Raw genomic sequence first — 27,552 nt, 5'->3', positions numbered from 1 at the left:
GATGAAGAAAAAAAAATCTCCTCGTTCCTGAAGCTGGCTGGAGGATGTTGGTTCTATTTCCACAGGAGTATGGATGTAGAGTGAAAACCGTGTCCTTAGACCAAGGAGCAGACACGGGAAATGACAGAGAAGAGATATGCTGTCCCTCTGACAGTGCACGAGGATTTTCTCCACAGAAGAGCATGCCAGAAACTTCTGGAAAAGAACCACAGACACTGTCAAGGAACTGCAACCACAGAGGGAGAAACCTGCAACTCTGCAGACCGGCTGGGTCCTGATTCCTGTCACCCCGAGGCGGGATCACAAGGTCCTGCTGTCTCTTTTCCTGCCGCATTCTGCTTAGGAAACAAGCGTTTCTGGCCCCAGCTGTCCTTGCTGCTGCCCACTCCTGCTGATTCAGAGGAATAAATGTCAGAGGCAGAAGGACCAGGAAAACGTCTTTAGGATCGTCAAATTCTTGGCTGAGAAACCCCGGGGCCTGAAGAGAGCTGGTCCGCCCTTATGTCTTCCTGCAGTCAATCTGGGTTTGGGCACGGGAAGATTGGGCTTCCTTATACAGATGGTGTTTATGAACAAAATTCAGCTCTCTGAGCCATGCATTAAGATAATTAAATGAAGGCTTCTTGGCCTCAGGAGAAACATGCATAATGTGAACCAGAGGCATCATTTGCCCAGAAATTTCTTGAGTGGCTGGCCAGGATTTAAGTTGAGGGGGTGGGGGGACTTCGGATGACTACTTGGTGTACTGGAGGATGACTGTTATAGAAGATATTTGATATTAAGATGAAAGGCAGAATGAGGGCAGAGAAGACAGAACTTGGAAAGGGGGCCAAAAGCAACGCTTGTGTCTAACCCCTTCCTCCACCACGATAACATGAACCTTTTATTATAACCCAAGCTCGCCAGTGTTGCCTTAACAGGCATCATGAGGATTAAGGGGTTGGACTTATATGCTGATATAGCAGTGGCCAGCTATATGCTCTTTTGCAGAGAGAGAAACTTGTTCAAATAGATTGTGGAGTCATTCTATTCCTGTATCTGGGAGGGACAAAGTGGCTAACGAACTGGGTGAAAGGAGAATAGGCCTTCCTTCATTACGGGAGTCTTTGGAAGGTCGAGAAAGTGAAAACTCAAAGTGAATATGTATTGAGGACTCATGCTGACTTATAAGGACTGTGTGTGCCCACGTTCAGACCATGCAACCCTCTTAGGAAGGTGCCACCTTGCAAATGAGGAAACTACAAGACAAAAGGGCTAAGTGTTCTAGTCCAGGATCTTCAGCTAGTGAATGCCAAGCCAAGGTTTAAGACCAGTCTAGATCTAGAATCTGAGTGAGCCACCATACCACTCAGCCGTGTCAGGGTTTGAAGGACAAGCTTTGCAGGTGATTGCCGGGAAACAGATAAGAGAGACTTGTGGATTTCGTGAGAGCTGCTCTCAGTTCAGTGGAAGCAAATTCTTGGCATGATTTGCTAGCAAAGGAAGAAGCTAAGGGCATTGTCACCCAATATGTACGGCTGAATGACACCTTGAAAGTACAGAAGTGAGGTCTTGGCCCGTGACGAGGATCTTCAGTGAGGTTGATAGCATTTTTTAAGGTGGGCATGATTCTGTGATATAAGCCGTCAAACAAGGAATATTAACTGAGAGCTCTCTAAAATGTAATTCTCAGCTAGTGTTACTGTGGGGGTCTTGTTTAGGCAGCCAAATCTCACAAGCCCTCACCTCTACAGGAAGAGCTATAGGCAATTAATAACTGCTGGGCCAGGATCAGTCTTCTCCAGGGACAAGAAGATTGGACTTCCGTATACAAGCTGTATACAAATGTATTTGGAGGAAAAACTAAGCAAGAAATAAATGTATTTCTGGAATAGTATAGTCAAAAGTAATCTGTGTATGAAGACAATTTACAAAAATGTGTGTTCTCAAGTATATTGCTGAGGTTTACAATAAAGGAACAAGAAGTGCAAGTGTAAAATCCATTCTATGCTTCTCCATGGTGTGACATTCCAGCTGTATGAGCGGCCTCTCTGGATGGTCGTGCCACTTGTAAGAGCATATTACTAGTACTGGCATATACTGCTTGCTGTAGACACAGATGTATGCTCTAAGACGTTTTGCCTTCCAATACCGTATAAATATCAACACAAATGTTCATTTTCTTTTCATCGCTTTTCTCCAACTCATTTTATTTTATATAAGACAGTGCTATTACTGAAGTTGATGCTTATAGCTTATTCTTTTCAAAGAGTTTGACCTCTTGTTAACACCTGAGTAGAGTCGAGTCAGGGCTAAACAGGATGAGATAGTGAAGGTGTAGACGGCCATTGGTAAGTTAGTTGACCTTAAAAATGTGCTATTTGGAAAAATACTAGGGTGATTGAAGCCAAGGGAGAAACTGAGGACACCACGGGAGACTTAGAAGTATTTACAAAGGACACCTCTTATCCTTTCATTCTCCTCTCTCTGGATTTTGGATACCTCTCAGGCTCCTTATGGTAACAAAGGCATTTTTAGACTGCTGGATACATCGTGGAAAGGCCCAGCGTGGCCAGGTATGAGTTGCAAGGACATCCCCTCAAAAGGTTGCTGGGGACACGGTCACTCTACCCCTCTGGTCATTGTCCTGTTGTGGACACTATGTGGACAATTAGAGGATAGGACAGCGCCTTCATCTGGGCAGCCTCTTGAGGTTATAGGGAGGTCTGTGTTCAGCAGTGCATTCTGGGAATCTGCGTACCTCAAGAATTGGGACTTCTGTTATGTCAATGACAATGACTAACTTTTTATATGATGCTTTTAAGTTTCTGCAATAATGAAAATAACAGAAAATGAATATAGTACTTAAAAAAAAACTGGAACCCGTAAAGGCCTGCTTATTCTACTGGGGTTATTTTGAGGAATCTGGGTCCCTTGTTTGGCTTTTGTAGGCTAGTTGTAGGCTTAGATACTGACTTCGATGAAGGCGAATGTAATGGAATTCATGGCTTCTTATTTCAGGAGGCTATGAAGCAGATCACCCAGCTGCTGCCAGAGGACCTCAGGAAGGAGCTCTATGAACTCTGGGAAGTGAGTATACATACTAGACTGGTTTTTTTTAACTGTTACTGAATTTATATGGCTTATCCGTGCTTTCGTTGCAAAGGTTGTACTAACGGTCTCTATACTGTAGTTTTGTCCCTCAGCTGCTACAGAAATCTCTCTGTGCTGGCAGAAACTTTTCGTTGTCTTTGTTGCTGCTCTTCTTACCACCCCAGCACTCACTGCGGCTCTTGGCGCACACTGCTTGTATTTCCGACTTCTTTGTTCACAGCCGTGTACCCACACCTAATTCTTTTCTGTGTTCGCATTCATGTTCACGTCATGTTGCTTTGTGTATAGGTGCATGTGTGTATGCGCGTATGAGTGAGTGGGGAGGCCAGAGGTCAACCTTAGGCCGTCATTCCTTAGGTGTCCCCCACCTTGTTTTTGGGACAGGGTCTCCAACGGCCTCTGAACCCCAGGGATTCACATGGCCCCCTACCGCATCCACCTTGGGGTTACAAGCATGTGCTACCTGGCTAGCTTTTTCACGTGGTCCTGGAGTTGAATTTAGGTGCTCTTGCCTGCAAGGAAAACTGACTAAGCCATCTACCCAGCCGCCATTTCTGATTCTTAAAATGCGAATGACACTCTTAAAACAAGGCAAATGACATCTGAGGGATGATAGCTGAAGTCGTCCTCTGGATCCATGGCTTTGGGAGAGTTTATAACTGAGATTTAATCGCATCGTACCGAGTTGTAGATCTGAGACCTTGAATACTGTTCTTTTACTGAGTCTGTTGTCCATCCCTAAAAGGACAAAGTGAAGCCGGGTGGTGGTGGCGATGTCTTTGATCCCAGCACTTGGGAGACAGTCTACAAAGCAAGTTCCAGGACAGCCAGAGCTGGTATACAGAGAAACCCTTTCTTGGGGTGGGAAAAAAGAACAGAGTGAAATCAAGGTAAAAGGCGTAGGCTGGGCTCACCCAAGGGTGCACGAGGCTGAAAAGAAAGGGCAGGAATGATGAAAAAGCAGGACTAAATGTTTTCTTTCATTCTTTCTGTTTTCTACTGGTTCCTCTGTCCAGAGCACAATGCCTCTCCTTGATGGAGCCCCTCAGCCTGCCCTCTTTCCTGCTCTTGGATAGCCCTTTCTTCATCCTCCCCAATGCCCTCTGTCAACTCTCCCATTCCCGTCCAATCGCCTCTCATTTCCATCCAATCCCTCTCCGACAACTCTGTCCTCTGAATCACATTCCCTTATCCGGGATCCTTCTCTGTCTTTCCTGAAGATATCTTCCCACTCCCTCCTATGCTGAATCAGATTGTCACTCAGGAGGAAAATGGGACGCGTCTAGGACTGGACCCTGAACTTTCCCTAGACACCCCATGGTCTGCAGCATCAGAGTTGGTAGTGCCCTGTCCTTGCAGTGGTTTGACTCAAATGTGGGGTGAAGTCAGTCTTTCTAGGCAGTGGGGTGTAACACAGGGACCAGAGCCTCGAGCCTGAACACCCACGGGTAAGCTACTTCATTCTAGTTAGTCTGTCTTTCTTCTAGGAAACGAGAGTCCTACAGGTCCACCTGCTCATCCACAACTAAGAAAACTAGGTTTTAAAATCCTTCGTCTGATCTCAGTCTATTTATAAGCAGAATTGAACCTCAACTACCATGGGCTTTTTGAGTCATCATTCATCCCTTACCGAGTGAAAGTTAGTGGCTTTAGCGGATAAATAGGTTTGATTTCTGAGTGCCGCCTTAGGCTCCTTGCTAGAGGCCGTCTATTGTATGCACTCCATGTATTAGTGTTCTAAAATAAGGAATTGCTAGAGTCTGCTGAGACACTGTGGACCTTTAATAATTACCTCGGGTGAGGAGAATTCAGTCAGGGATGGTGTGCATGGAGTTTAGATTGGAGCTGCTGCAGAAGGTGTCCGTTACAGTATGCCAGGGTTCTTTGGGGGAATGTCTCAGTATATATTTCGTGTAGCATTGGAAGCATGCTCCATTAGGTCAGGTAACAGAGTAAGGCTGCGCATCATCCATGCAGAGAAAAAGAAGAGGCGTGAGTTTGTGAAGTGAATTCCATTATCTCTTAAGGACAAAACACTCCCAAAATTTGGGAAGCTTCATAAGAATCTGCCCGCCTTTGCCTCTCTTTGTTCTAACCACAATGGCAGCATCTATACGGTTATTTTCTTAGTCACCAGCAACGAACTGGAAATCTTACTGCAAATTCTACAGGTTTAAAAATCGTATCTTCCAAGTCAAGTATTGCAGTTACTTAGAATTTTTGACTTGAAGAGATATAAAACGCTTGATACCTCCCAAATAGGTAATGGTTTTTTCCATCTTGTACGTGTCATACACTGACTGGATGAGCTTATCAAAGAATACTGGTGTCCTTGGCATTCCCTGCTTGTTCCGGTTCCCACCCACCAGCTGCGTGGTGACGTCCCTATTTGTCTGTATCTGTGTCCAAGCTTCCTGGATTGGGGCTAGATTACAACTCAGTCACTTCCGCAGAGACCCTGTTTCTATATAAGTTACAGTCATAGGTCACATTTAAGGTCCCGGGCAGACAGGGATTTTTCGGCACAATAGGAGACATAGTAATTAATGCCTAGGCAATGATAGTCTATGGATTTTGGTATTCTACTGCCAGTGTCCACATGCTTGTTCTCTTAGTTATTACCTATATGACTTAGGGCAATTTAATTTCTCCATCTGTGATATGGCAGTCTATAGACATGGGGGTTAAAGTAATTAGTGTAAAATGTTTAGAACATGGTGAGTTCTCGCCCCTGTCTCTCATCCACACACACTATCTTGTCTGCCTTCAGTCCTGATGTTGGTTTAGGAAATTGGTACCTAGATCAAAGCTTAGGGCAATAACTAGCTGCAGAGAAAATACCAGGAGGCTGATACTGATGCGTGGTCACCACAGCTGTTCAGCATTATAAACACCTGCCAGTCCAGAGGTTTAAGGGGTTAAACGTTCAGGATTGTAATCTCTTTCACCATAGAGATAGAATGACGTTTCAGTAAACCAGGAGGAAGTGTGTCCATTTTGCTCGTGTCTGAAAGCACCACAGGCAGCTGTGATTGTGGTTGTGCTGTGTTGTGAGGACATCACAGCTGACTGTCTCCCCACCACCTGCACTGCATTTTAGAGAATGACCTTGGATCCCCAAAGCACACGTGGGTCCAGCGTGCCAGACTAAATGCCCACCTAACCAACTGCCCATCCAGGCATTCTCTTCTGCCTGAAATTTTCTCCCAGTACTGTCAGGTGTCAGTCACTTGGAAATGCAGTTGGGTTAACTTGTTCTCCTTTTACAAATGTCTTCTCATGTATCCTCTGAGTAGAGTAGAACAATGTCAGGCTCCTGGGACTCGGGAGCAAAAGCCACCAGGAGGTCAGAGAAAGGAGGGTATGGAAGGAAGGCAGACTCACACCTCGGAGCCAACATTCCCGACTTTCCTCCCTTTCTCCTCAGCTTTCGGGACCTAGGGCTGCCTTTTTGTCCTGCTGCTTAGGAAACCCTAGCTGAGGCACTGGGTCATTTGCCTTTTCCAGTCCACCTGCAGGTGGCAGAGTGCTGTGTGGGAGCCTCTCACCTTAGAGCCACGTTCCTGAAGAGGCTCAGGCACCTCCCTCTCTGTCTCTGGGGTGTTCATTGCTCCCTTCAACCACCTGCCTTGCTACCTCTCTCTCCATTTTATAGCAGATCGTCTCTTCTGTTCTTGTTTGCTTTTAATTAAGGAAGTAGAGGCTGCATAGATGTGGACTTTCTTAGCTCTGTATGAGTTTGTAGGTCTATGTCTGTGTAACGTTTTTTTGAAGCAGATCTCCCCACTTGCCACATTTTTCTACTTTCCTTCATAACTAAGCAGGTAAAGACTTGCCCATACTCCCCAACTCTGTTCTTTGAAGTTCGCTGCAGTGTGACTGACTGCTAGTGTGCCACCTGTCACTGCTTTTGCTGAAATTCCATGCAGCTTCTGTGTTGCTTACCCAGCAAGTCCTCTTTTGCCTGCAGCTCATCCCTCAGGTCTCTGGTATATTCATTCTTGCTTGTCTTTCATCCTTCCATTTATATGTGTGTGTGTGTGTGTGTGTGTGTGTGTGTGTGTGTGTGATATAGAGGTGTGTGTATACCTGTCAGTGCATCTGCAGAGACCACAGGAGGATGCCATGTGTCCTGCTTTATTGCGTTCTACCTTATTTCCTTGAGACAGGGTCTCCCCCTGACCTGGAGCTACACTGGCAGCCAGTAGGCCCCAGACTTCCTCCTGTCTCCACCCTGAGTCAGCACTGCGATTACAGATGTGATACATTCAGCTGCAGCTGTGATAGGCTTTTCACGTAAGATCTTCAGGGGTTCAAGTTCAGATCCTCCTATGGGAGCAGCGAACACTCTTATCCCCGAACCATCTCCCAGCCTCTCAGTCCCCTGCCCGCTGTAATAACCACCACCCTCATTTTCATAGCAATTGTTTGGATGCCATCTTCATCTTAGCATTCATCCTTGGATGTTGTGCTTCAATCTTGTGTATATTTTTTAAACTTAATATGTCCTTCAGATCTCTTTGAATCTAAAGTATCTCCCTTCATTTATTTCTTTGTATTTCAAATTATCTGTTGAAAATTCTTATCTACTGAATCCAAAAAAAAGTTGCATACTCTTTGCTGAGGTCTTCTATTATTTGATACAGGTTAGCAACTAATTAAACTTAGGCTGGATCCTTTTGACAACATGGTAGGTGGGTGTTGTGCCCATTCAAGACGTACATGAACTCATATGAGAACTCTCAGTACCTGAGAGAAAACGCTAAGAAAATAAGACAAGAGTCATGTTGGCTTCAGTTTCTTCAAAGCACAGAATTGGTCTTGGAATGTGTTTTCTGCCCCTCTCGGGTGAAGTGGAAGGAGGGAGTCTACTTCAAATCATTCATTATAGCTAGTTATTGCTATTTGTTCATAGGCCTCTGTGGGAAAACATGGTTTGCCACGTGTGACCTGTCCTTGTGATTGTACACTCTACTCAGGTGACTCTTTTCAACCCTCAGAGTACAAATTGTCCGAGACTACAGTTGGCTATTACATGAGACTTTAGTCCGCCTCATTCCTCCCAGATCCTTCCTCTTCTAGAGCAGAGGCAGTGTGTAATAACTGCTTTTTCTTTATGCTTGTACCCTCTCAACCTTGGAGGTTGCAGGAAGGTAGTATTCTAATGGTTTTCATTTTGCAGCTTATATAGTTTTGTGTTTGACTCTCATTGACTCTTTGCTTGCAGTTCTTACAGGAAAGGTGAGAAAATATGATTGGATGTGATGACTTCCTTGGCAGCAGAAATGGCCTTACGTCTGCCTCACACCAGTACGTGCCACCCAGACCGCTGACTTCTAGTATTTGTTAACTCCTGAGCAGTTTGCTTTTTTGAGTCTTGTCTGTTGTTGATTCTGTGGAAGGGCTGCTAGAGCATTGTTCTCTAACTTCTTATATTTTACTCAGCTTCTCTGTACTTTTATTTTGTAATCCATAAAATTCAGTTTCTCTGGATATAAAGTCCCGAGGTCACATTTTCTTTTCCTGAATATATTTGAGTATATTTCTCTCATTTTCTTCTGACTTAAAGCATTGCTGTCAACATCTAATCATCTTTTTTTTGTTGTTGTTCTGTGTCAGATTCTGTCTTTATATAGGAGTCTAAAGAATTTCTCTTCTGTCTGGTAATTTTTATTAGAATGTATCTTTTTATTGGTTATCCTGAGCTAATTTCCTTAGGTATTCAGCCTGTGCTTTCAGCATACTTTAGGGGGAAAAAGTAATTGTAGAGAAGTTTTATTGATGTCTAGTTTTGCTTTCTTTTTTTTCTACTACTTCTTTTCTTTCTTTTTTTTTTTTTTTTTTTTTTTTTTTTTTTTTTTTTTTTTTGCCAACTGCCAATCTTTATCAAGATCTCGGAAACCCTTTGTACCTTAATTTCTAAACTCCATTTTTGTCTTTAATTCACTTCAGCACACTTATCATGCTCAGTTGCTCTTAATCACATCATTTAGATTTCTTTCTAAAATAACCTTTATCTCTAATGTTTTTCTAGGTTGTTCTTTAATGTCACAGTGTGTGTGTGTGTGTGTGTGTGTGTTTGTGTGTGTGTGAGTTCTTTTGAGGTAGTGTGTGGTCGGTTTGATCTGGTTTTAAATCTGAGAATGTCTCTCTGATATGAATGTGGGGTGTGTGACTTTACTTCCCATTCTACCATCTAAGTTCATGTGACATCTGATCAATGTGCTTTTCTGTTGCTCATTTTAGTTTGGAATCGTATTTCCTGAACTCTTGGAAGGACATGCAGTTCAGATCTGCCTCCCCAGTGTAACTGCTGTTGTTGTTGGTTGGTTGTGCATGTTTTTATGTATTGTGGGGGAAATATGGAGGTTTGCTTTTAGGGACTTCCCAACTAGGTTTCCCTTTCCTATTTTTTTTAAGGATCTTTTCTTTTTATCCGTCTTGATAACCTTTACCATACTCAGTTTTGATTCTCTTGCTGTCATGGCTCCCTGTCCTGGTAGGATGACCCAAAGGTCAGGCAGGGGTGACTGTCCTTGTGTAGCTCCTCGTGTTCATCTCCTGCTAGGGTGCACAGGATCTTGCTTTCCCAGTGTCTATCTGCAAGCTTAAGAACTCTCGCTGCCTATTTTGAGCCCCTCTTGTATTGCAATGCTTTCTTCAGACAGAGGCTGGTCTTAAGCATGGCTCGTGGATGCAGGTGGGCTATCTCACTTGCATATAGATTTGTTGTATTTATTTTACTCCATCATTAGCATTTCTCAAATCCTCCCATATTTTCCTAGCCATGCTGCCGTGATTATCTTACTTTTGCTGATGCTACAAAGTCTTGGACTCTGATTCCCCGGGTTCTAACTTAACTGCTGTCCATACTACAAGTTAAAGTGATCTTGCTGGGCATCAAATCTGAGTATGCCTCTTCCTGTTGGACCGCGCCTTGATGCCGGTGATGCGCAGTAGCCGAGATTCCATACAGGAAGCCCAGGCCCCGGAGGCACAGACCCTCACTTCCATCTGTAGCCTTTTTCTCTTTCCTCTTCTGTCCTGTGACTCTCAGGCTGATGTGAGAAACCACTCTTGTGGTTCTTTAAATATCAGACTTCTCACCCCGAGAGCTTGGTTTATAGTGCTCTTTGCTGAACCCTGGCTTTAAAAAAATATATTAAATGTATTTATTATCCATGTGCATGTGTGCACACGCATGCAGGACACAGCATGTATGTGAAGGTCAAAGAACAACTTATGGTTGTTGGTCTATTCTTTCCACCGTTTGTGTTCCTGTGATCAAATTCAGGTCGTCAGGTTTGGTGGCAGCACCTTTACCTCCTGACTCCTGAGGCATCCCCCGGACCCCATGCCTTTTTACTGAAAGATAAAATTAGAGAATGCCTTTACAATGAATTATTTAAGGGACAAATCCAACAGATTGCATGTTGTTTAAAATATTCTGTAAATTTGTTAGAATTCTCTATGCAATCAATTGTGTTAGTTTGCTTTCTATTTTTTCTTAAATACCAATCAGTAAAACCAACTTGGTGGAGACAGGTTTTATTTGGCTTACATGGTCTAGTAATAGTTCATCATTGGGGGAAGTCAGGATAATAACTGAAGCGAGAGCAGAGGCGTGAACCACAGAGGAGAGCTGCTTACAGGCTTGCTTGGTCTGCTTTCTTATGCAACCCAAAGCCATCTGCCCAGGGGTAGCACCACCCTCAGTGGGACTGGGCCCTCTCAATCATTCATAAAGAAAATGCCCCCACAGACATGCACCTGGGCCATTCTGATAGAGTCAGTTCAGTCTGGAGTCCCTCATCCCAGGTGGCCTGGTTTTGTATCAAGCTGTCAAGAACTATCCAGCACAACAATGTACCATATTTCTTAACACTCTGAAAGGGTTTTTTTTTCCCTCACTTTGAGCAGAAAAGAAGTTTTACACTGATTTGCTTAGAGTATTCAGTTTCCTTTGACTAAACTGTGAACTTGAATTTACTTAATAGAACGATATAACTATGAATGTGAATGAACACTTAAATAAAATGTAATTTTTTAAAAGTATCTTTGAGATAAAGCAAAATATATTGGGCTTCATGTCTAAATGATCCCCCTTTGTAAAATTCAGCTCTTCCCAAATTCAGATGGCTGCTTTTATAAGGAGAGGGCTTTGAATGCAACCTAAGAAACCTCAGTGATTTATACCATGTGTCCGTGCCAAGAAAGCCTGACAGGCTTGTTATCTGAACACATCTGGGTGGAATTGCAAATGAGGATTCTTCGGGAAACCGGTTGGGAATACTTTGGTCTTAATAGAACGATCCTGTGCAGACTTAATTGGAACTTGTGGCAAGTGGAACATTTTGCTTGGAGAAGAAAGCCCTCTGGAACTCCCTGTGTGACTCAGGAGTGGGGGGGAGAGGGCAAAGAGAAAAGGTGAAAAGGCTCCTCCCCTCCCACCACATTCACCATATCCTGCCACCGACACACATAAAATTCATAGATTCTAATGTCCCCAGTAGGTATAACCCAGGGGGACTTAACTGCTCTAGCACAGAGATTTCCAGGTAAACTTGTAATGAAAAGTAATTAGCAAAGGTATTAATTAGCTTAGAGGAAGAAGCAGTCTGAGTGAAATGAGGAGAGAATGCAAACTTTGAGAAGTGTAAAATGAAAAAAAAATCTTGAAGTTAACTAGATTTCTTCTACTCAACTCAAGTAGACCAAAGTGTCTGATCTTAGAGTGGGGTGATAAGGCAATTTGTAACATACTTGTTTTACAGGCATGAGGACTTGAGTCTGATCCCCAGAGCATGTGTTAGAGAAAAGGGAGGGAGGAAGGGAGGGACAGACAGAGGGGATAGACAGTGGGTGGCAGGGGAGTGGCAGATAGGCAGGCAGGCGGACTAAAAGCAAGTATAGAGAAATTATACATGCAGTCAGTTTCCAGTCCAGGGAGGCAGAGACAAGCAGACCTCCGGGGCTCACTGGCCTTCTAGCCTACACAGCAAACCACAGGCTGATAAGAGATCCTGTCTCTTTCAAACAAGATGGACATCAATAACAAACATGTTCATCTGCACACACGTGGACACACATGCACATACATTTTTTTAAAAAAGGATGTTGATCTTCCTGGACAGTGGTGGTGCACAACTTTAATCCCAGCACTTGGGAGGCAGAGACAGATGGATCACAGTGAGTTCAAAACCAGCCTGGTCTACAAAGGGAGTTCCAGGACAGTTAGGACTGTTGCACAGAGAAACCCTGTCTCAGAAAGAAAGAAAGAAAGAAAGAAAGAAAGAAAGAAAGAAAGAAAGAAAGGAAGGAAGGAAGGAAGGAAGGAAGGAAGGAAGGAAGGAAGGAAGGAAGGAAGGAAGGAAGGAAGAAAGAAAGAAAGGAAGGAAGAAAGAAAGAAAGGAAGAAAGGGAGAGAGAGAGAGAGAGAGAGAGAGAGAGAGGAAGGAAGGAAGGAAGGAAGGAAGGAAGGAAGGAAGGAAGGGAAGAATGTTGGTCTTGAAACCAAGACAGTAAGAGAAGGATTTGCAAGTGTTTAAGATGTGTTTATCTGAGAGACTTCCAGAGCATTGGGTGGCATCTGTGGACTGTTATCTTGCGTGATATCCTAGTGCTAAACTGTGCTCTAAAGTCAAGAGTCTCTAATTATCAGTACACAGTGGAGAAATGCAGTTGATACTGAACACTCATTCCCTAAGCTGTGACTCTGACTCCAGGTACTCAAATAGGAAATTTCCTAGACTCCCCAGCCTAATCATGCCCTTTCTATATCCCTTTCCTTAGGAATATGAGACCCAATCTAGTGCAGAAGCCAGATTCGTGAAGCAGCTGGACCAGTGTGAAATGATCCTTCAGGCATCAGAATATGAAGACATGGAGAATAAACCTGGGAGGCTTCAAGACTTCTATGATTCCACAGCAGGTATCATGCTCATAAACTCATAAGTGTTGTTGGTTTAGTTGGGCTCAATGTTAGTGTGGGGACTGATGGTCCATAAGTTGCAAACCCCTTGTTGGTTCCCTCTTCTGACCTTTCAAGAAGAACATCTGAAAAGAAAATGTTGAGATGGCTAGTTGAGATGTCAGTGGCACTCAAGGACATCACCACTTTGACATCTGAGCAACATATTCACATTCTGCTTCTGCCAGCTACCAGCTGGTGGTCTCTTGCTATCTCAGAGCCTGTGCCTTGTCTGATAAATAGGAACCAAAACTCCTTTCTGAAGTCCAGAATTGCTTTTCAGAGGGAGATAATGCATGGGAAATGGCTCTAATCTGTTAGTGCTTTAGAATTATAAGCTTTGAGATAGAAATAGTGAGTGACTTAAAATAGGTCTTACTTGTAGACTGAAGTTTCTATCCTACCCAGTCCCACAATCAAATAAACAGAGGCTTATATTAATTATAAACTGTTTGGCCTATTGCTCAGGCTTATTACTAACTACCTCTTACAACTAGCCCATGTTTCTTATCTATGTTCAGCCACATGGCTGGGTACCTTTTCTTACTATGGCATTATCATTTTGCTTCCTCTTGATTCCTCTGCTTCTGACTGACAACTGCATCTCTGCCTTTCCTCTTCTTAGAATTCTCCTAGTCTGGTTGCCCCACCTATACTTCCTGCCTGACTGCTGGCCAATCAGTGTTTTATTAAGCCAATACAAGTGACAAATCTTTACAGTATACAAGATCATTATCCCACAGCATTTCCCCATTTTTCTTTTCACAATACGAACCCTGAATCTAATCATCTTTGTTTAGTTTTTTTTTCCTGACCATTATCCATAACAACTTGTAATCAACACTCAAAACATCCATAATCCATTTTTTGGGAATGTGGATATAGTTTTCTAGGCTACTTTCTGCTGATTGGGAGTATGATAATCTTATGGGAACCCAAAGAAAATTTAGGATTATGGTCAAATTCTTACTGGAATATTCTGTGAGGCTGGATTATCTTGGCCAGCACTCTTGAGACTGAGGCAAGTTCTGATTGGAGTATTCTGTGAGGCTGGATCATCTCTGCCAGCAGTCTTAAGTCTGTTCTGGATATAGATGTAGAGGAAACTACAACAGAGGTGCTCTTAAACATTGGATCATCTGAGCCACCCATTCCCACTGGAGATTCTTCAGTGGGTCTTCCTTGATCAAACCTTATTTTTCTTAATCCAGAATGAATCCACAGCCTCTCATTTCCTATGCAAACAAAAGCAAAATCTCTTCTCCAAAGGAACATATCTTTTGACTTAAATTTTGAAGTCAAGGCATTTTCAAAATATATAGGTTGGCTTACTCCAGCAGCATTTATAGTCAAATGTCTTTTAGCAGCTGTTGCTTCTTCCTCAGGAGTCAAACAATTCAAAGACAGCAAGCACAGTTAGATACACTTCCACATCCTCTTACCAGGTGAATGTCACCATCATTACAGTACCTCATAGCACAGCTGTGGACTCATGAGACATGGGTTTATGTCTTGCTTATGCCACATATAACCATGTAAATCTAATAAACCACTGAGGCCCTTGAGTCTTGTTTTCTTTTCTTTGTAGTGGAGATACTTAAACCTGGTGTTATGCATGCTTGTAATCCTAGCACCCAGGAGGTAGCTGCAGAAGGGTCCAGTTTGTATCTAGGCTCAGCTAAATAGTAAGACTCTTGTTTTCAAAAATAAGAGCCAGGGATAGAGTTCAGTAGTGGAGGACTTGCCTGGCGTGTGTGAAGCTCCAGATCCCATCATCCAGTATAGAATGGGGACATTAGCAGCACCTACACGATAGATAGGATTGTGTGAGGATGCTGGAGGAAGTCCTGGGACCTGATTAGAGAGGCACCTGCACTGTTGGCTGCCTTCATTTTGATCGTTTACAAAGCAAGCAGCCACACCCACTGTTGGAGATGGATGTTCTATGGCTTCCTCCAATATAATTCCCTGTCCATTTCCTGGGAGTCCTGGTGGATCAGCCAGTCCAGTCTCTATTTTCCCTGAGAGGGCTACAAGGACTGGCCTTTCTCTGACCTGCCGTGACCCTTGTGTGGCCTCACCAAACTCATGAAAGTCCTGGCTCACAGACTAATCTCCAAAATACTATTTTCATGTGCATGAAGCTGATGCAAGTTTCTGAGCACAGCGCCTTAGTCCACTTGGCCACCCTGACAGCAAGTTTCTTTTTCTCTTCTTCCAGCCCTATTCTCTCTGCTCTTGACAGGGAAGTCAGTTCACACTGGACTGTCACTGTGACCTTTCCTGTACATATGGGCATCAGCTCATCTTTTGGAGGGTGGGGCAGAGAGAGGTGGAGTGGAGATCAAACTTGGGGCCTTGTATATGCCAGGTGAGTGCTTCAGAGCTATACCCTAGGCTGATATCTTTATTTTAAAAACACCTGGCTTTCCTCTTTCTAAAACATAACCTCCCGACACTTTTGGCTGACCAAGAAAGTCTGAGGATCTGCTGCTACCCGTGTTTCCGGCGTTCTTTCCTAATCCGCTCTCTGAGACTTCATTGTTCCCTTTTTGCTCAGTCTGCACTTGGTCTCAGTGTGCTACAACCTTGTGGTCTCCCTCTGGCTCTGTCCTTTGGTTAGCTTCAGTTACTGCAACACAACATCTCAGATGACCAACTTCCAATGAAGATTTCTTTTGGCTCAGAGTTTTAGAAGTCTTAGTGTGTGATTGCTTGGCCCCATGGCTTCAGATGGTGGCGCATCATGTTTGGGTCTAGTTGGAGCGCAGCTGTTTGCCTTTTCCTTCAAGGACACGAACTTGTAACTCTACCTGCTAGAGGCGTTCCCCCTTCTGTATGTGTTGTCTGAGTTTGTTTTAACAATACGATAGCAGTAGGATCAAGTGGGATCAGGTGGTTATAACAGAAGCCACGGAGCCGGGAATGGTTCCCATCTGGCATTTGACTTCCATGGCTTGCTGGCCCATGTTATTTGTGACAGTTGGGTTCCCAGGAGCACAGTTCACAGTAATTTAACACACAGGCCATGTTTGTGCTGTCTTTATGCTTTACAGTTATTTGTCTTCAGTTGTTATAGTCACAGAGGAAAAACAGAGAGTGAAATACAAGTAGAATTTTAAAACATCAAACTATGTGAATGGAGTTGTCTAGCTCAAAGCCTGTCTTTTGCTGAGAAAGAAGCTTAAGCCCAGAGAGACGGTGGCTTGTCAACAGCCAGCTGAAGGAGAGTCAGTCTCCTGTTTGCACTGTAGCGCATTGCTTCCATTAAAGAGTTAGTAAATCTATCAGTCGATTGGAGAAATGACTTCTCAGTGTCCCAGCAACAGATGTGTAAGGAAAGGACTCATTCCTAAGCACATATATGTAAGAGCAAAGATGAAGACAGAGCTAGCAAGTCAGGTTCATGGGAAGGGTTGGAGGAAGGTAAGGGAAGGGCAAATGATATATTTTCATTTTAGAAATTAAAAAAGGGCCGGGCAGTGGTGGTGCGCTCCTTTAATCCCAGCACTTGGGAGGCAGAGGCAGGCAGATCTCTGTGAGTTCAAGACCAGCCTGGTCTACAAGAGCTAGTTCCAGGACAGGCTCCAAAACCACAGAGAAATCCTGTCTCGAAAAAACAAAAAGAAAAAAAAAAGAAAGAAATTAAAAAAGGTTTTATCAAAAAAGCATGGGAAACATATAAATTGCATCTATTACAACTGAAATTGCTTATTACATTTATTTACTTGATAGTAGATGGGGGCACGTCATAGTTCATGTGTGGAAATTAAGGAAAACTTTCGGGAGTTGGTTCTCCCCTTCTATCCGTGGGCTCCGAAGTGGATCTCAGGTTGACAGACTTGGCAGCAAGTTCTTTGATCTGCTGAGTTATCACGCCAGCCCTATTACAGCAGTTTTGAAGGGGACCTCAGGCTCTAGTTTGGGGGTTTTCTCTGATTCACACCATAGCTCTGCCCTTGCTTTCTGAACCCTATTGCTTTGGGGAGCAGCAGAGTCTGTGACTTTCGGGCTGGGTGACAAATGAAAGGTGGGAGATGAAACTGGAGAAATGGCTTTGGGGCCAAGGCTCTGAGGGCCTCATGGGTCAGTGGAGTCAGGGCTTGTTAGCTGGTCACCTATACTAGGTGTCTGTAATGATTTATACTAGATGAGGATGGGGTCACTGTCCAGAACCGAAGCCTGGGGAGGACTGAGGAACAGGGACAATGGCAGACATCAGCTACTTGAGATCTTAACCAAAGGGAGCTTATATTCTTTGTACCGTGGTCTTCCTGTGGGCCGTTTTCTTTTCTATTCTGTTTTGTTTTGAGACGCTTTCTCTGTATAGTCCTGCCTTTCCTGGAACTCTGCTGTAGATCATGCTGGCCTCAAACTCAGAAATCCTCTACCACCTGAGTGCTGGGATTAAAGGCAGGCACCAGCACCACCCAGCCATTTTCTCTGTGGGAACTGTATCTCCTTAGTTCACTGCAGTTAGGGAAGAGATGGCGCTGCCTTCTGGGCTCTCACTCCCAACCTTCCCCTATAGTCCCTGGGAGAGACACTCAGGGACTGCCTGGTGCTGTTTCCTCTACATCTTGAGAGACTTAATGATGGTTCTTTGCCTGATTCTCATCCTTGCACTCTGGCTAAAGTGGTCTCCTTTTCCTGTTCCTGGGACCCAGAATCTCCTGCTTTGAGGTATGGCCAAGTTCACAGAAGAGAGCCCCCAATAGCCATGGTGTCAAACTGAAGAAATGTGTGTCTTCTCTTGTTAATATAGAAATGTCTCCCCTTCCCCAGGAAAATTCAGTCACCCTGAGATAGTCCAGCTTGTTTCTGAACTGGAGGCAGAGAGAAATGCCAACATAGCCTCGGCCTCTGCGGAGCCAGGCTCTTGAGTGCACTTCGTGGCTCTGCTCCCCTACTTTTCTTCTTTGCTTCATGGGAACGTGTTTTTTTACTGTGGCTCTGAAGATTTCCCAAGATGAGAATCTATCTTCCGTTGTCTGGACTTGAGCAACAAGTGTGATATAACCCCGGTCCTAAAAGAAGCCACCGAACTGGAAGTGGTCAGGAAGATGCCATGGGTGAAGGCTCGAGAGGAGAATGCGTGTTTTGTGAATTAAATAAATATTAAACACTCCAGACTTTGGCTTCAGTTTTGGATGTCTTTAACTACCTTCTTTAGGCTTGGTTATTAGCTTATATTATTTGAAGAGCAGATTCATTGGAAGGTAGAACATTTAGCTATAATTACTTTTTAACTGTTTTTTTATTCACTCATTCATTTGGTTTTTTGAGACAGGGTTTCTCTGTGTAACAGCCCTAGCTGTTTTGGAACTCACTCTGTAGACCAGGCTGGCCTCAAACTCACAAAGATCCTCCTGCCTCTGCTTCCTGAGTACTGGGACTAAAGGCCTATGCTACCACTGCCCAGGTATTATTATTATAATTATTATAATGACTTTTCAGAACAGATTCTTCTTCTTGGGGTTCAGTTACTACTGTGTACGATAGTCCTGTGCCCTCACCCAGGTGAGATGTTCTTGAGGCCAGCATCTGTTGCTGTTTGAGAGGTGGTTTCATTCTGGCTGGTCAAGGCCCTCCTAGTCTCTTCTCCTCCCCAAGTACTAGCATGTGGCACCATGCCCATCTTGAGCCAGATGTTTAATTTTACTGTGCGGTGCTTCAGGCCCCTGACTGTAGATTTTCAAGCCTGCTCACAGTGTGTCCTCCTTCCCAGTGCATCATCATCTGAGGATGTATTTTAGGGCATACTATTTCCAATGTCAGCCTGGTGGTGGTGGCGCACGCCCTTAATCCCAGCACTCGGGAGGCAGAGACAGGTGGATCTCTGTGAGTTCGAGGTCAGCCTGGTCTACAAGAGCTAGTTCCAGGACAGCTAGGACTGTTATACAGAGAAACCTTGCTAAGAAAAACAAAAAAACAAAAACATTGTACTCTTTCCAATGTCATGTGTCCTTCCCTTTTTTTATTTCTTTATGATTTAATTTCTTGGTTATAATAACAATTATGAATGGTTGTTGCCAGGGTCATTGCATTAAAAGTAGGTATCTGCCAACTTCATCTCTCTTCTTTATTTCTCATTGGTGGGAATAATTCCTTTCGCATGACTTTAGTTGTGTACTCTATCGAAAAGTGTGGAAAAGATGGCCATACATTGCAAGCCTAGCTGGTAATTCAGCATGAGCAATGAGCCTTCTAATGGAAATGTCATCTTCCAATGGAAGGAGGCCTTTGAGGCTGCTGTGGAACATTCTAAGTAGCGTTTCTCTGGAAACTGCAGTATCCATGGATACGCTGTCTGCACGAAGCAAGATACATGATCTCTACAAAAACAACCCATGTGTATAATATCGACTGAGTTGAAAAGTAAAGAATGTGAAAATGTGGTTTTTTTAAAGGTCTTATTATTAAGAAAAAAGCCTACCTATTAGTATTGTGGGGCCTTTTCTGTTGGTTTGGAAATTTTCACAAAATAACTCAAAACACAGTTCAAGAATATGTGAGCAGAGCCTTTTCCATGGAAAGGCTTTTCTGGGCTTAGATTTTCTGTGCTGTGCCCACTACAGATTCTCATGAAGTCAGGGCAGTCTGGAGGCTGTGGAAGCCTCTGCTGGCTCAGGCCTTACTCTGTTTACATCATCATTACCTCAGTTATCATTTTCCTGCAAAGGGGCAGTTCACAATGAGACCTTACGTCAACTTTATTTCGGAAAAAAAGAAAATAATGGGACTGTGACTAAAATCTTAATAAAAACCACACTGGAGCTCAGTAAGGAAAGATAACTTGAATCCATCAGCAATGTCTACCAATATTGGAACATTTTTGCTTTTCCTTGGAGGATTCTTGCTGCCTGCCCAGACTGGTCTTCTACCAAGTCCTACAATTATGATTCAGAGTAAATAATTATTCTTGGGTTGAATTCAAGAAAAAAATAATTTTGGTCACTGTTTTCCCTGTGCTTTGCATTTCTCCAGCTGTGACATTATTCTCTGTTCCCTTGTGTTTGGAAAATGTCAGTTTGTCTCACAGCCTGTGCTCTGGGTGAGTGACTGCTCCTGTGGATAATGGGAGATGACATTGGACTCAGGATTTTCATGTGTGTAGTCTTAGAGTTTCAATGTGTGGAGCAGTGATCTTGAACGGAGACTTGCTGGTGGTGGTGGGTATGACGAGTGAGTCCAGGTTCAAGGCTGGGAACCTGGGTCGGATACAGTATGAGTGTCCAGGTTCAAATAACACTGAATTGTTTTAGTTAATAGGTCTATTTGGGTTATTATACAAATGTGCCATAGATTATATCCCTGCTCCCAAACAGCCAACAGGTTTCCGTTGTGAAGAAAAAAGTTTACAATGTTAAAGGAAAAGGTGGTTCCAGTGATTTGGGTGCCTTTTAATCCAGGTGAACAGCATGTAAATTGAAAATTTGTTTTAACCCACCTTCCCCTAGGGTTCTCTTCTCAGATATTCTTACCTGAGTAGCGACTTCCTAGGTGGATTGGAGGGAATTTGAGAATCAGCATTCTTAGACGGCAATTGTTCTTATGACTTCTGTCTATCCCATTCCTCAGGGTAAAAGTGGATATAAAAATTCCCTTAGGGAAGCATTGCTACCAACTTTAAGTCTTCAGTAGCATTGACAAAATAAAATAATCAAAGATCCAGTCATCATTAAAGTGGATTATTTTAATGACTTAAATAAATGTACATAGTTGATGTAGGTGAGAGAGATGACAAGCAGTTTGGTGACGTTTGTAGTGGCTTGGCTTACTGCGGGAGACAGTCTCAAAGAGTGCCACCTCTTGACAGCACACAACTCAGTTCTCAAAGACATGCACATTGTTATGGAGACCAAGCAAAAACCAAAGCTAAGAATTGTAGCTGCATGTTTGGGAAATACACATTGAGTTCCACAGACAAGGATTATGACTAATTATGAACCTACTCCAGTTGGCCATTTTAAATGATGACACTGTGAATACTGTGGTGTGATGGTCAAGTGGTCCATCATCAACACGAAAATGCCAATGGAAATCACTTTATTAAACTTTTGGGTGGGAGAGGCCGTTTAAATAACCAATATCAAAACTTGGTTTCCCAGTGGGATTTTGGTCTTCAAATCAGATGAGCAAGCAGATCTGCCGCCTGCAGCCCAGGCTGGCTGGACCTAGCACTGGAGCTCCTCATCCGGGGTCTGCCGTGGGCCTCCTGAAGCATTCTGGGAGCTGGCGTGAGCCGTGGAGTTCAGGACCTCCTCGAAACTGCCTCCACTGTGGTTTGTCCCGCCTACTTTCGTCTGAAATGGGCAGGTAGATCAAAATCCAGTTAGTTTTTCATCATTTTTATATCTTTTTTTTTTCTTAGAATGCCAAAGTTTAATTACTTTTCAGTTCAGAGATAACTATTTTCCCTCAGAGGCACGTGACACAAGAGAAGTTTCCTTTACGGTCCAGAATGTCATTCTTTTCAGTTCTAGGATGGGATTCCAAACTTGAATTTCATCTTCATGTAAGATTCTAATCCCTGCAGGAATATACTGAGGTCTATAGATGCGCATCATCTGTCTCTGTTCATCTAGAGAATTGATTGAATCAAATTGAAATTGGATCTTCGATTAATTCTTCCAGTTTTAACAAATGTATAAATATCCTTGTATGATGTATACTTGGGTTTTCTATTTGAGACATAACTAGTGACCAGCCCTAATTATTGAAAAGGTCTCTCTTTTTGTGTATGTGGTTGTGGATACATGTTTGTATGCAGGTGTGCATGTACATATGTGTGTATGTATGTGGAGGCCACTGGTAACCTCAGGCGCCCGTCCCCCACCTCCTTTTCTTTAGACAATTTGTCCTGGATCTATCCAAGTAGACCAGGCTGGCTGCCTAGCAAGCCCCAGGGATTCCCCCCATCGCCACCTTCCCAGAGTTAGGAGTGCAAGTGTGTATCACTACTCCTGAGTTTTCAACGGGAGTTTTTGAAATTGAACTTTGGACATAACGCCTGCAGGACAAGAAGCACTTACCTCTCCAGACTACCTCTACCCCCACCATTGTGGGGTTTCGGTTTTTGTTGTTTCATTTTATCCTAAGCACTGGAAATTTCATACCTTTCTAGGCTAATTCCTGAGAATGTTTATGATGTGTCTCTTTGGTGTCCTTGTTTACTGACTCACTAGAAACAAAGAGGTCAGCCTACATTTTAAATATGGGCTTAAGCACTTTGAATGATGAGTCATTAGCAGCTCCTCAGAGCCGTGTTTTATATTCCAAAATATTTAACCTGAACACTCACAGTGGGCTTTCCTTAACCATCCACAATGTGTAAAAACACCAGGGAAAAGGGGAGTAGAGAATAGAATATGTTGTTGCTATTGTTGGACTAATGTCTGTACCCACTGTCACCAAAGTAATGCAGACATGCGCACTGGGACAGTGTCCATGCTGCTTGGCCCACCCTTTAAATCCTAACTGGATAGGGTTAGAGAGATGGCTTAGTGGTTAGGAGCACTGTTGCTCTTGCAAAGCTTTGGATCCCAGCACCCATATGACAGCTTGCAACCGTCAGACTTCAGTTCCGAGGAATCTGAAGCCCTCTTCTGACCAACATGAGCACCAGGCATACGTGTAGTACACAGAAATACACATGGGCAAAACACACAGATAAAAGAAAATAAATCTAAAAGGAAATTTATAAGAAACGCAACCAGGGTTTAAAAGCTGTTAATTCATTAATAGCTCCATAATTCAACTATCATGAAAAATTCTTTTGCATTTTAAATTCAGTTATTAAATTGATCTTTCTACATTGTTTATACCGGAAATTAAATTATTTATTTCTACATTGCTTAGGCCAGGAATTTATTTGTTCGTTTGTTTGTTTGTTTTCCCCAGAGTCTTCCTATGTATCCCAGACTAGCCTATAAAACTACATACATAGGCCAAGCTGACCTCGAACTCCTAATTCCTGCTGCCTTAGCTGGTATTGCAGGCGTGTGCTACCATGGCTAACCAGGATAACAATCGATGCGAAAGGCCAAAGAGTAAATATTTCACCCTTCAGAACCACATCTTCTGGGGCACTAACACTTAATGAGCCATGGCGGAAAGCAGCCACAAATAGTGCTGCCCAGGCAAACGGGCGTGGGGTGAATAGCTGCACACTGGAATCTGAATCTCAGGCAACTGACGTTGCATACATCGCAAAATATTATTTGGATATTTTCAAGCAAGTAAATATGCACAACCATTTTTAGCTTACATGTAATGCAAAAATAGGTGACCAGCTGCCTCAGGGGCCTTACTTTATGGACCTCTGCACAAAGTTGTCAAGCCCCAAACCTGTGATCTTAACACTGGGCATGGGAGGAAAGCTGGGTAGACAGCGGTGCTCTCAGCTGTGTGATCTCCCCTGTGCCGTTTCTTTCCTCCGAGAAACACACAGAATCGATTCAGCATAGTCTACTTTGTGAAGCATTTCATTTCCTTTGGGATTTTAAAAATTCAAATTCTCACGGGGTGAGACTAAAGCACATACCTTTAGTCCCAGCAGAAGGAAGTGGCTCTCTGAGTTAGAGGCCAGGCTGGTCCACATAGTGAGTCCAGGACAGCCAAGGGCCACCTAGTAAGACCCTGTCTTGAAAAACAAAAGCCTAAACAAACAAAAGCCATTCTAGCTCTCTCCAGCTCCTGTCTAATGGCAGAACTCACACAGCATTGTGTCAGGTGAGCTCTAGTTACTGCTGTTTCCTCTTGGACTTTTCCTGCTGTAGTTTCCTGTTTTCTCAGATCAAAATAGAAAGGTAAAGAAGGGCTTTGTAGGAAAGGAAGAGGGATGTGGAGGTTTCCTAACCACGCGTGTTTCGTGTCTGACCACGGCACACAATATTTTTACACCTACGAATTTATCACTTTGTCCCTGGAATGAGAATCATTCCTTACAGACAATCCCATTTGAACTGCACAGCCGCGCTCCTAGTCTCTCCGGATAACTGTCTAGGAGAACACAAAGCATGAAAAAGCATGAAGGCGGATTCAGACTGTGCTGTGGTCGTCAGAGAGTAGGTGCACTAAACTACAGTCTGTCTGATATGGAGAAGGGTGAGCGGCTGGGCACTGGCGTTTATGATGAATCAGAACAAGGCTAAATACACAAGATGTGCTTTTGTCGGTGCCAGCTGTGCATCTGTCTGTCTGCTTTGGATGGAATAGCAAGAACACTGGATAGCTGTGCAGGAAACACTAGACAAGGTGTCCTCCAGTAGTCTATCGCCAGCATGTTGGTAGGACTAAATTCTATCTGATCCTGATGAACTGGAAAGTCTTCCTGGACTGTCACGCTGTTCATTGAGCTGGATATAAGAGGAGGAAAACTGGCTTGGAACAGTGCCCTGCGGTGTGTGTCAGATTGCTGGAGGGCGTGGCATCACTTCGCACAACATGTTTTTTTCATCGACCATAAACGTGACCCTGCGTCCCTGTTAGGGGCTTAAAATCCAAGCCTAAAGTAGAGCTTGTGCCTGGAAACGAAACGTGAAAATAGCCATTCTTCCTTACTGAGCTAGTCCCTCGAGAGAAAACAGCCTCAAGGCCCATAAGTGGAGAAACTTAGGAGATTTAGAACCCAAAAGCAAACTGCAGAAAGTAAGCTATAGAAAGGAGACTTTGGTACATCTATGATTTGGTCTGAGCAGCAGGGAGTGAAGGAGAAGTTTCTGTTGATGAAGTGGGAGGCTTCATGCAGCATTTGATGATGAGATGCTCTCCATTGCCTGGGTGGGCAAAGTGAACTGGACCTGGACTGGGAGATAGCAGGGATGTGGGATGTGAGTTGTTACAGCAATGCCCAGAATCTGATGGGCTGTGCAGTCATGAGCCTGTCCCTCTGTCTCCCTGAGGAGAAAACAGTCTGAGGCTGCGACTGTGACATCACTTACACGGGAACCATGAGCTTACCCATTTTCTGAAAGCAAATGAAAATAGGTCGTTCTTTATTTGTCTTTGGCTTCTGCATAGCTCCTTCTTCTAAAGGAACCTAAAAAAAGTACAACTTCTCCTACATCAGAACTCCTCCAACAAGAAACAGAACCTATAGTCATGAGCTGATGTAAGGTTGAAATCCAAGTGTTGAGAAATTGTCTTGGAATTTTTGAGCCTTTTATTTTGATTCAAGATGTTCTAGCGACAGATATGGGCACAATATAGTACGTTACTTTACAGGACAATTTAATGACTCTTACTAATCCTTAAAAACACTCACATACACACAGAGAGAGAGGGGGAAGAAAGGGGAGGGGAGAGGAGGGGAGGGGAGAGGAGAAGAGAGAGGGGGAAGAAAGGGGAGGGGAGAGGAGGGGAGGAGAGAGAAGAGGAGGGGGGAGGAGAGGAGAGGAGAGGAGAGGAGAGGAGAGGGGAGGGGAGGGGAGAGGAGAGGAGAGAAGAGAGGAGAGGAGAGGAGAGGAGAGGAGAGGAGAGGAGAGGAGAGGAGAGGAGAGGAGAGGAGAGAAGAGAAGAGAAGAGAAGAGAAGAGAAGAGAAGAGAAGAGAAGAGAAGAGAAGAGAAGAGAAGAGAAGAGAAGAGTTGGCAAGGAGTAAGAAGCCCATAGAGACAAAGTAAACACTGAATGATGATTTCATTCTGGAGCCTTCAAAACCTGATCACAGGCCTTGAAAGTAACCTTGTGAAAGACCCTGCTTTAGGGAGAGATCCTTCAGGTCCAAGCCATAGAAAGCACCAGGGGCCTTTCAAGCTAACTTACACTGTAGCAGATACGACCATGTAGTACGTGTGAGACTGAGGTCTGGAGGCAGCTGCATTGTTACCATTTCCATCTATAGATCTCAGTAATAGTAAATATAGGAATAGGCTGCATGCATGATAGTAATTAGACCAAGAGATAAGGACATTATTATTTATGTGGCATCTTCCAAAAATAATTGATTTTCATTCAATGAATTTTCCTATTTTACCTGTGTGTCTTTAAAACCCAGACTAGTTCTGATTTTGACGTTTTCCTCCCTCTCTGTAGACTAACATCTGTAGTTAGACAATTAATGAAACTTTAACACCTACCATGGAATGGGTATCATTTTGGTGATTTCCCAGGGATCAAATGCATTACTAGAAAACAACGCATTCTGTAACATGGTTTAATTTTCCCACTGTGATGGCCATACTGGGTTGTGTGAGGATATACACTTAGTGAATAAGTCTGGGAATCAGATAGTAGTAGATAGCGTCATGACACATGGCAAGCAATTTGATTTTGCAAATTAATGTCCAAACCAGAAGATCTGTGAGCTATTATAGAAACTTCATTCAATTTCTATCCATAATCCTCTTACATACAATCCTTTTGCAATCCATAATCCTCTTACAATTCTCTTTTGGGGAGGAGGCTGTTATGAAATTAAGAGGTGAATGGAAAGTCAACTCACTTTCATGAACAACTTATGCCTGTGTGTTTTATAATTAAGGCTAAGGTGCAGGAATACTCTGCACTGCTGATTCTATCCATAGGTTTCTATGGGAGGAAAGGCCTGTCTTCATGCATGGCTACCTTCTTAGCCTGGGAGGATGATGACAGCCCTACCTTGCCTTCGGCACTAATGATGGTTAATGACTAAGCTGTCCTCATGAAATGGACCCAATCACACACAATTCACTTCATCTGTACCTTGAGGCTTGTGACAGTTGTCTCAACCCTCTCCTCAAATGATTTGAAAGTAGGAGAATTCCTAAAATAAAAAAAGAGAGGTCAGCTCCAAAGACCTTGTGTCTTAGCAACCATGTTGTTCGGTTTTCAGTTCTTGTTTGCAAATTAGCGCTTCTGCACCAGTGCTGGCTGGCAGCTTGCCACTGATACCAACTCTGTTTTAAAACACGTTTTATTTCTGCTCAGGTAGGTCCAGACACAGAGATATGGAATATGTCTAAGGAAAATGGTCAGCATATGGCAGTGATCCAGCTACAATAATTCCATAGTCCTCCATTAGTCGTTTCCACTGAGTCGGTGGACTGATGGCTAATTTAACATTTTGTTCATTGTTTTCTAACACAACAGCTTCCTTCCTCAGTTTCTCTGTTTGTTTGTAGTGGAAGATCCATTTAAAGGTCACGCATGAGTATTCCTATTAGGAAATTTAAGGTTATTTATTTCAGCACATTGGAAACAAAACAGACAAAAAAAAATAGCTCAAGGAGAAAAAAGAATTCCTGATTTTTATCTTTCTGTGCCTTAAAAAAAATAATGATGTTGACAAGTTCCGGAAAGTGGAAATTCTGGAAGTTGATGTTCTCATTATTTTACACAGGCTGCCCCCATTGGCTTCTTAATGTTTCTTTGTTAGCTATATGTGTTAGTTTTCCACCTTCTTAGGAGATGGAGCCTTCTTACCTCTTTGGTGCTTTATTAATGACTCAAGCATTGTATTGTATTATCTGTCTACCAACCTTTAAGTCATTTGGTGCTTTCTTTGTTGG

The 27,552-nt window shown here is 43.4% G+C and overlaps 2 protein-coding genes across 4 annotated transcripts in view; one reads left to right on the top strand and one right to left on the bottom strand.

Moving 5' to 3' along the window:
• Positions 1-27,552, top strand: part of Hddc2 (HD domain containing 2) — a 47,156-nt gene that overhangs the window by 4,675 nt on the left and 14,929 nt on the right. The window contains exons 4-6 of one of the 2 annotated variants that reach the window (XM_050138097.1): positions 3,001-3,069; positions 12,885-13,023; positions 17,848-18,194. In XM_050138097.1, coding sequence (XP_049994054.1) covers positions 3,001-3,069; positions 12,885-13,023; positions 17,848-17,945 — 306 coding nt within the window. In that variant the 3' untranslated portion in view covers positions 17,946-18,194. Of the gene's footprint in view, positions 1-3,000; positions 3,070-12,884; positions 13,024-17,847; positions 18,195-27,552 lie in introns of those variants that run through there. The other variant, XM_050138098.1, reaches the window with a different exon arrangement.
• The window catches only part of Tpd52l1 (TPD52 like 1), a 94,673-nt gene continuing 87,858 nt past the window's right edge, over positions 20,738-27,552 (bottom strand). For both annotated transcript variants that reach the window (XM_050138095.1, XM_050138096.1), the window contains 2 exons: positions 26,747-26,807; positions 20,738-21,368 (listed from right to left, as the gene is read on the bottom strand). In XM_050138095.1, the coding sequence (XP_049994052.1) occupies positions 21,240-21,368; positions 26,747-26,807 (190 nt within the window). In that variant the 3' untranslated portion in view covers positions 20,738-21,239. The remainder of the gene's footprint in view (positions 21,369-26,746; positions 26,808-27,552) is intronic.

Source organism: Alexandromys fortis, unplaced genomic scaffold, assembly GCF_014885135.2.
Source record: "Alexandromys fortis isolate MF-2015 unplaced genomic scaffold, M_Fortis_MF-2015_v1.1 scaffold_14, whole genome shotgun sequence".
NCBI lineage: Eukaryota > Metazoa > Chordata > Mammalia > Rodentia > Cricetidae > Alexandromys > Alexandromys fortis.
Note: the sequence above shows the minus strand (reverse complement) of the source record. Positions and strands in the feature narration are given on the sequence as shown.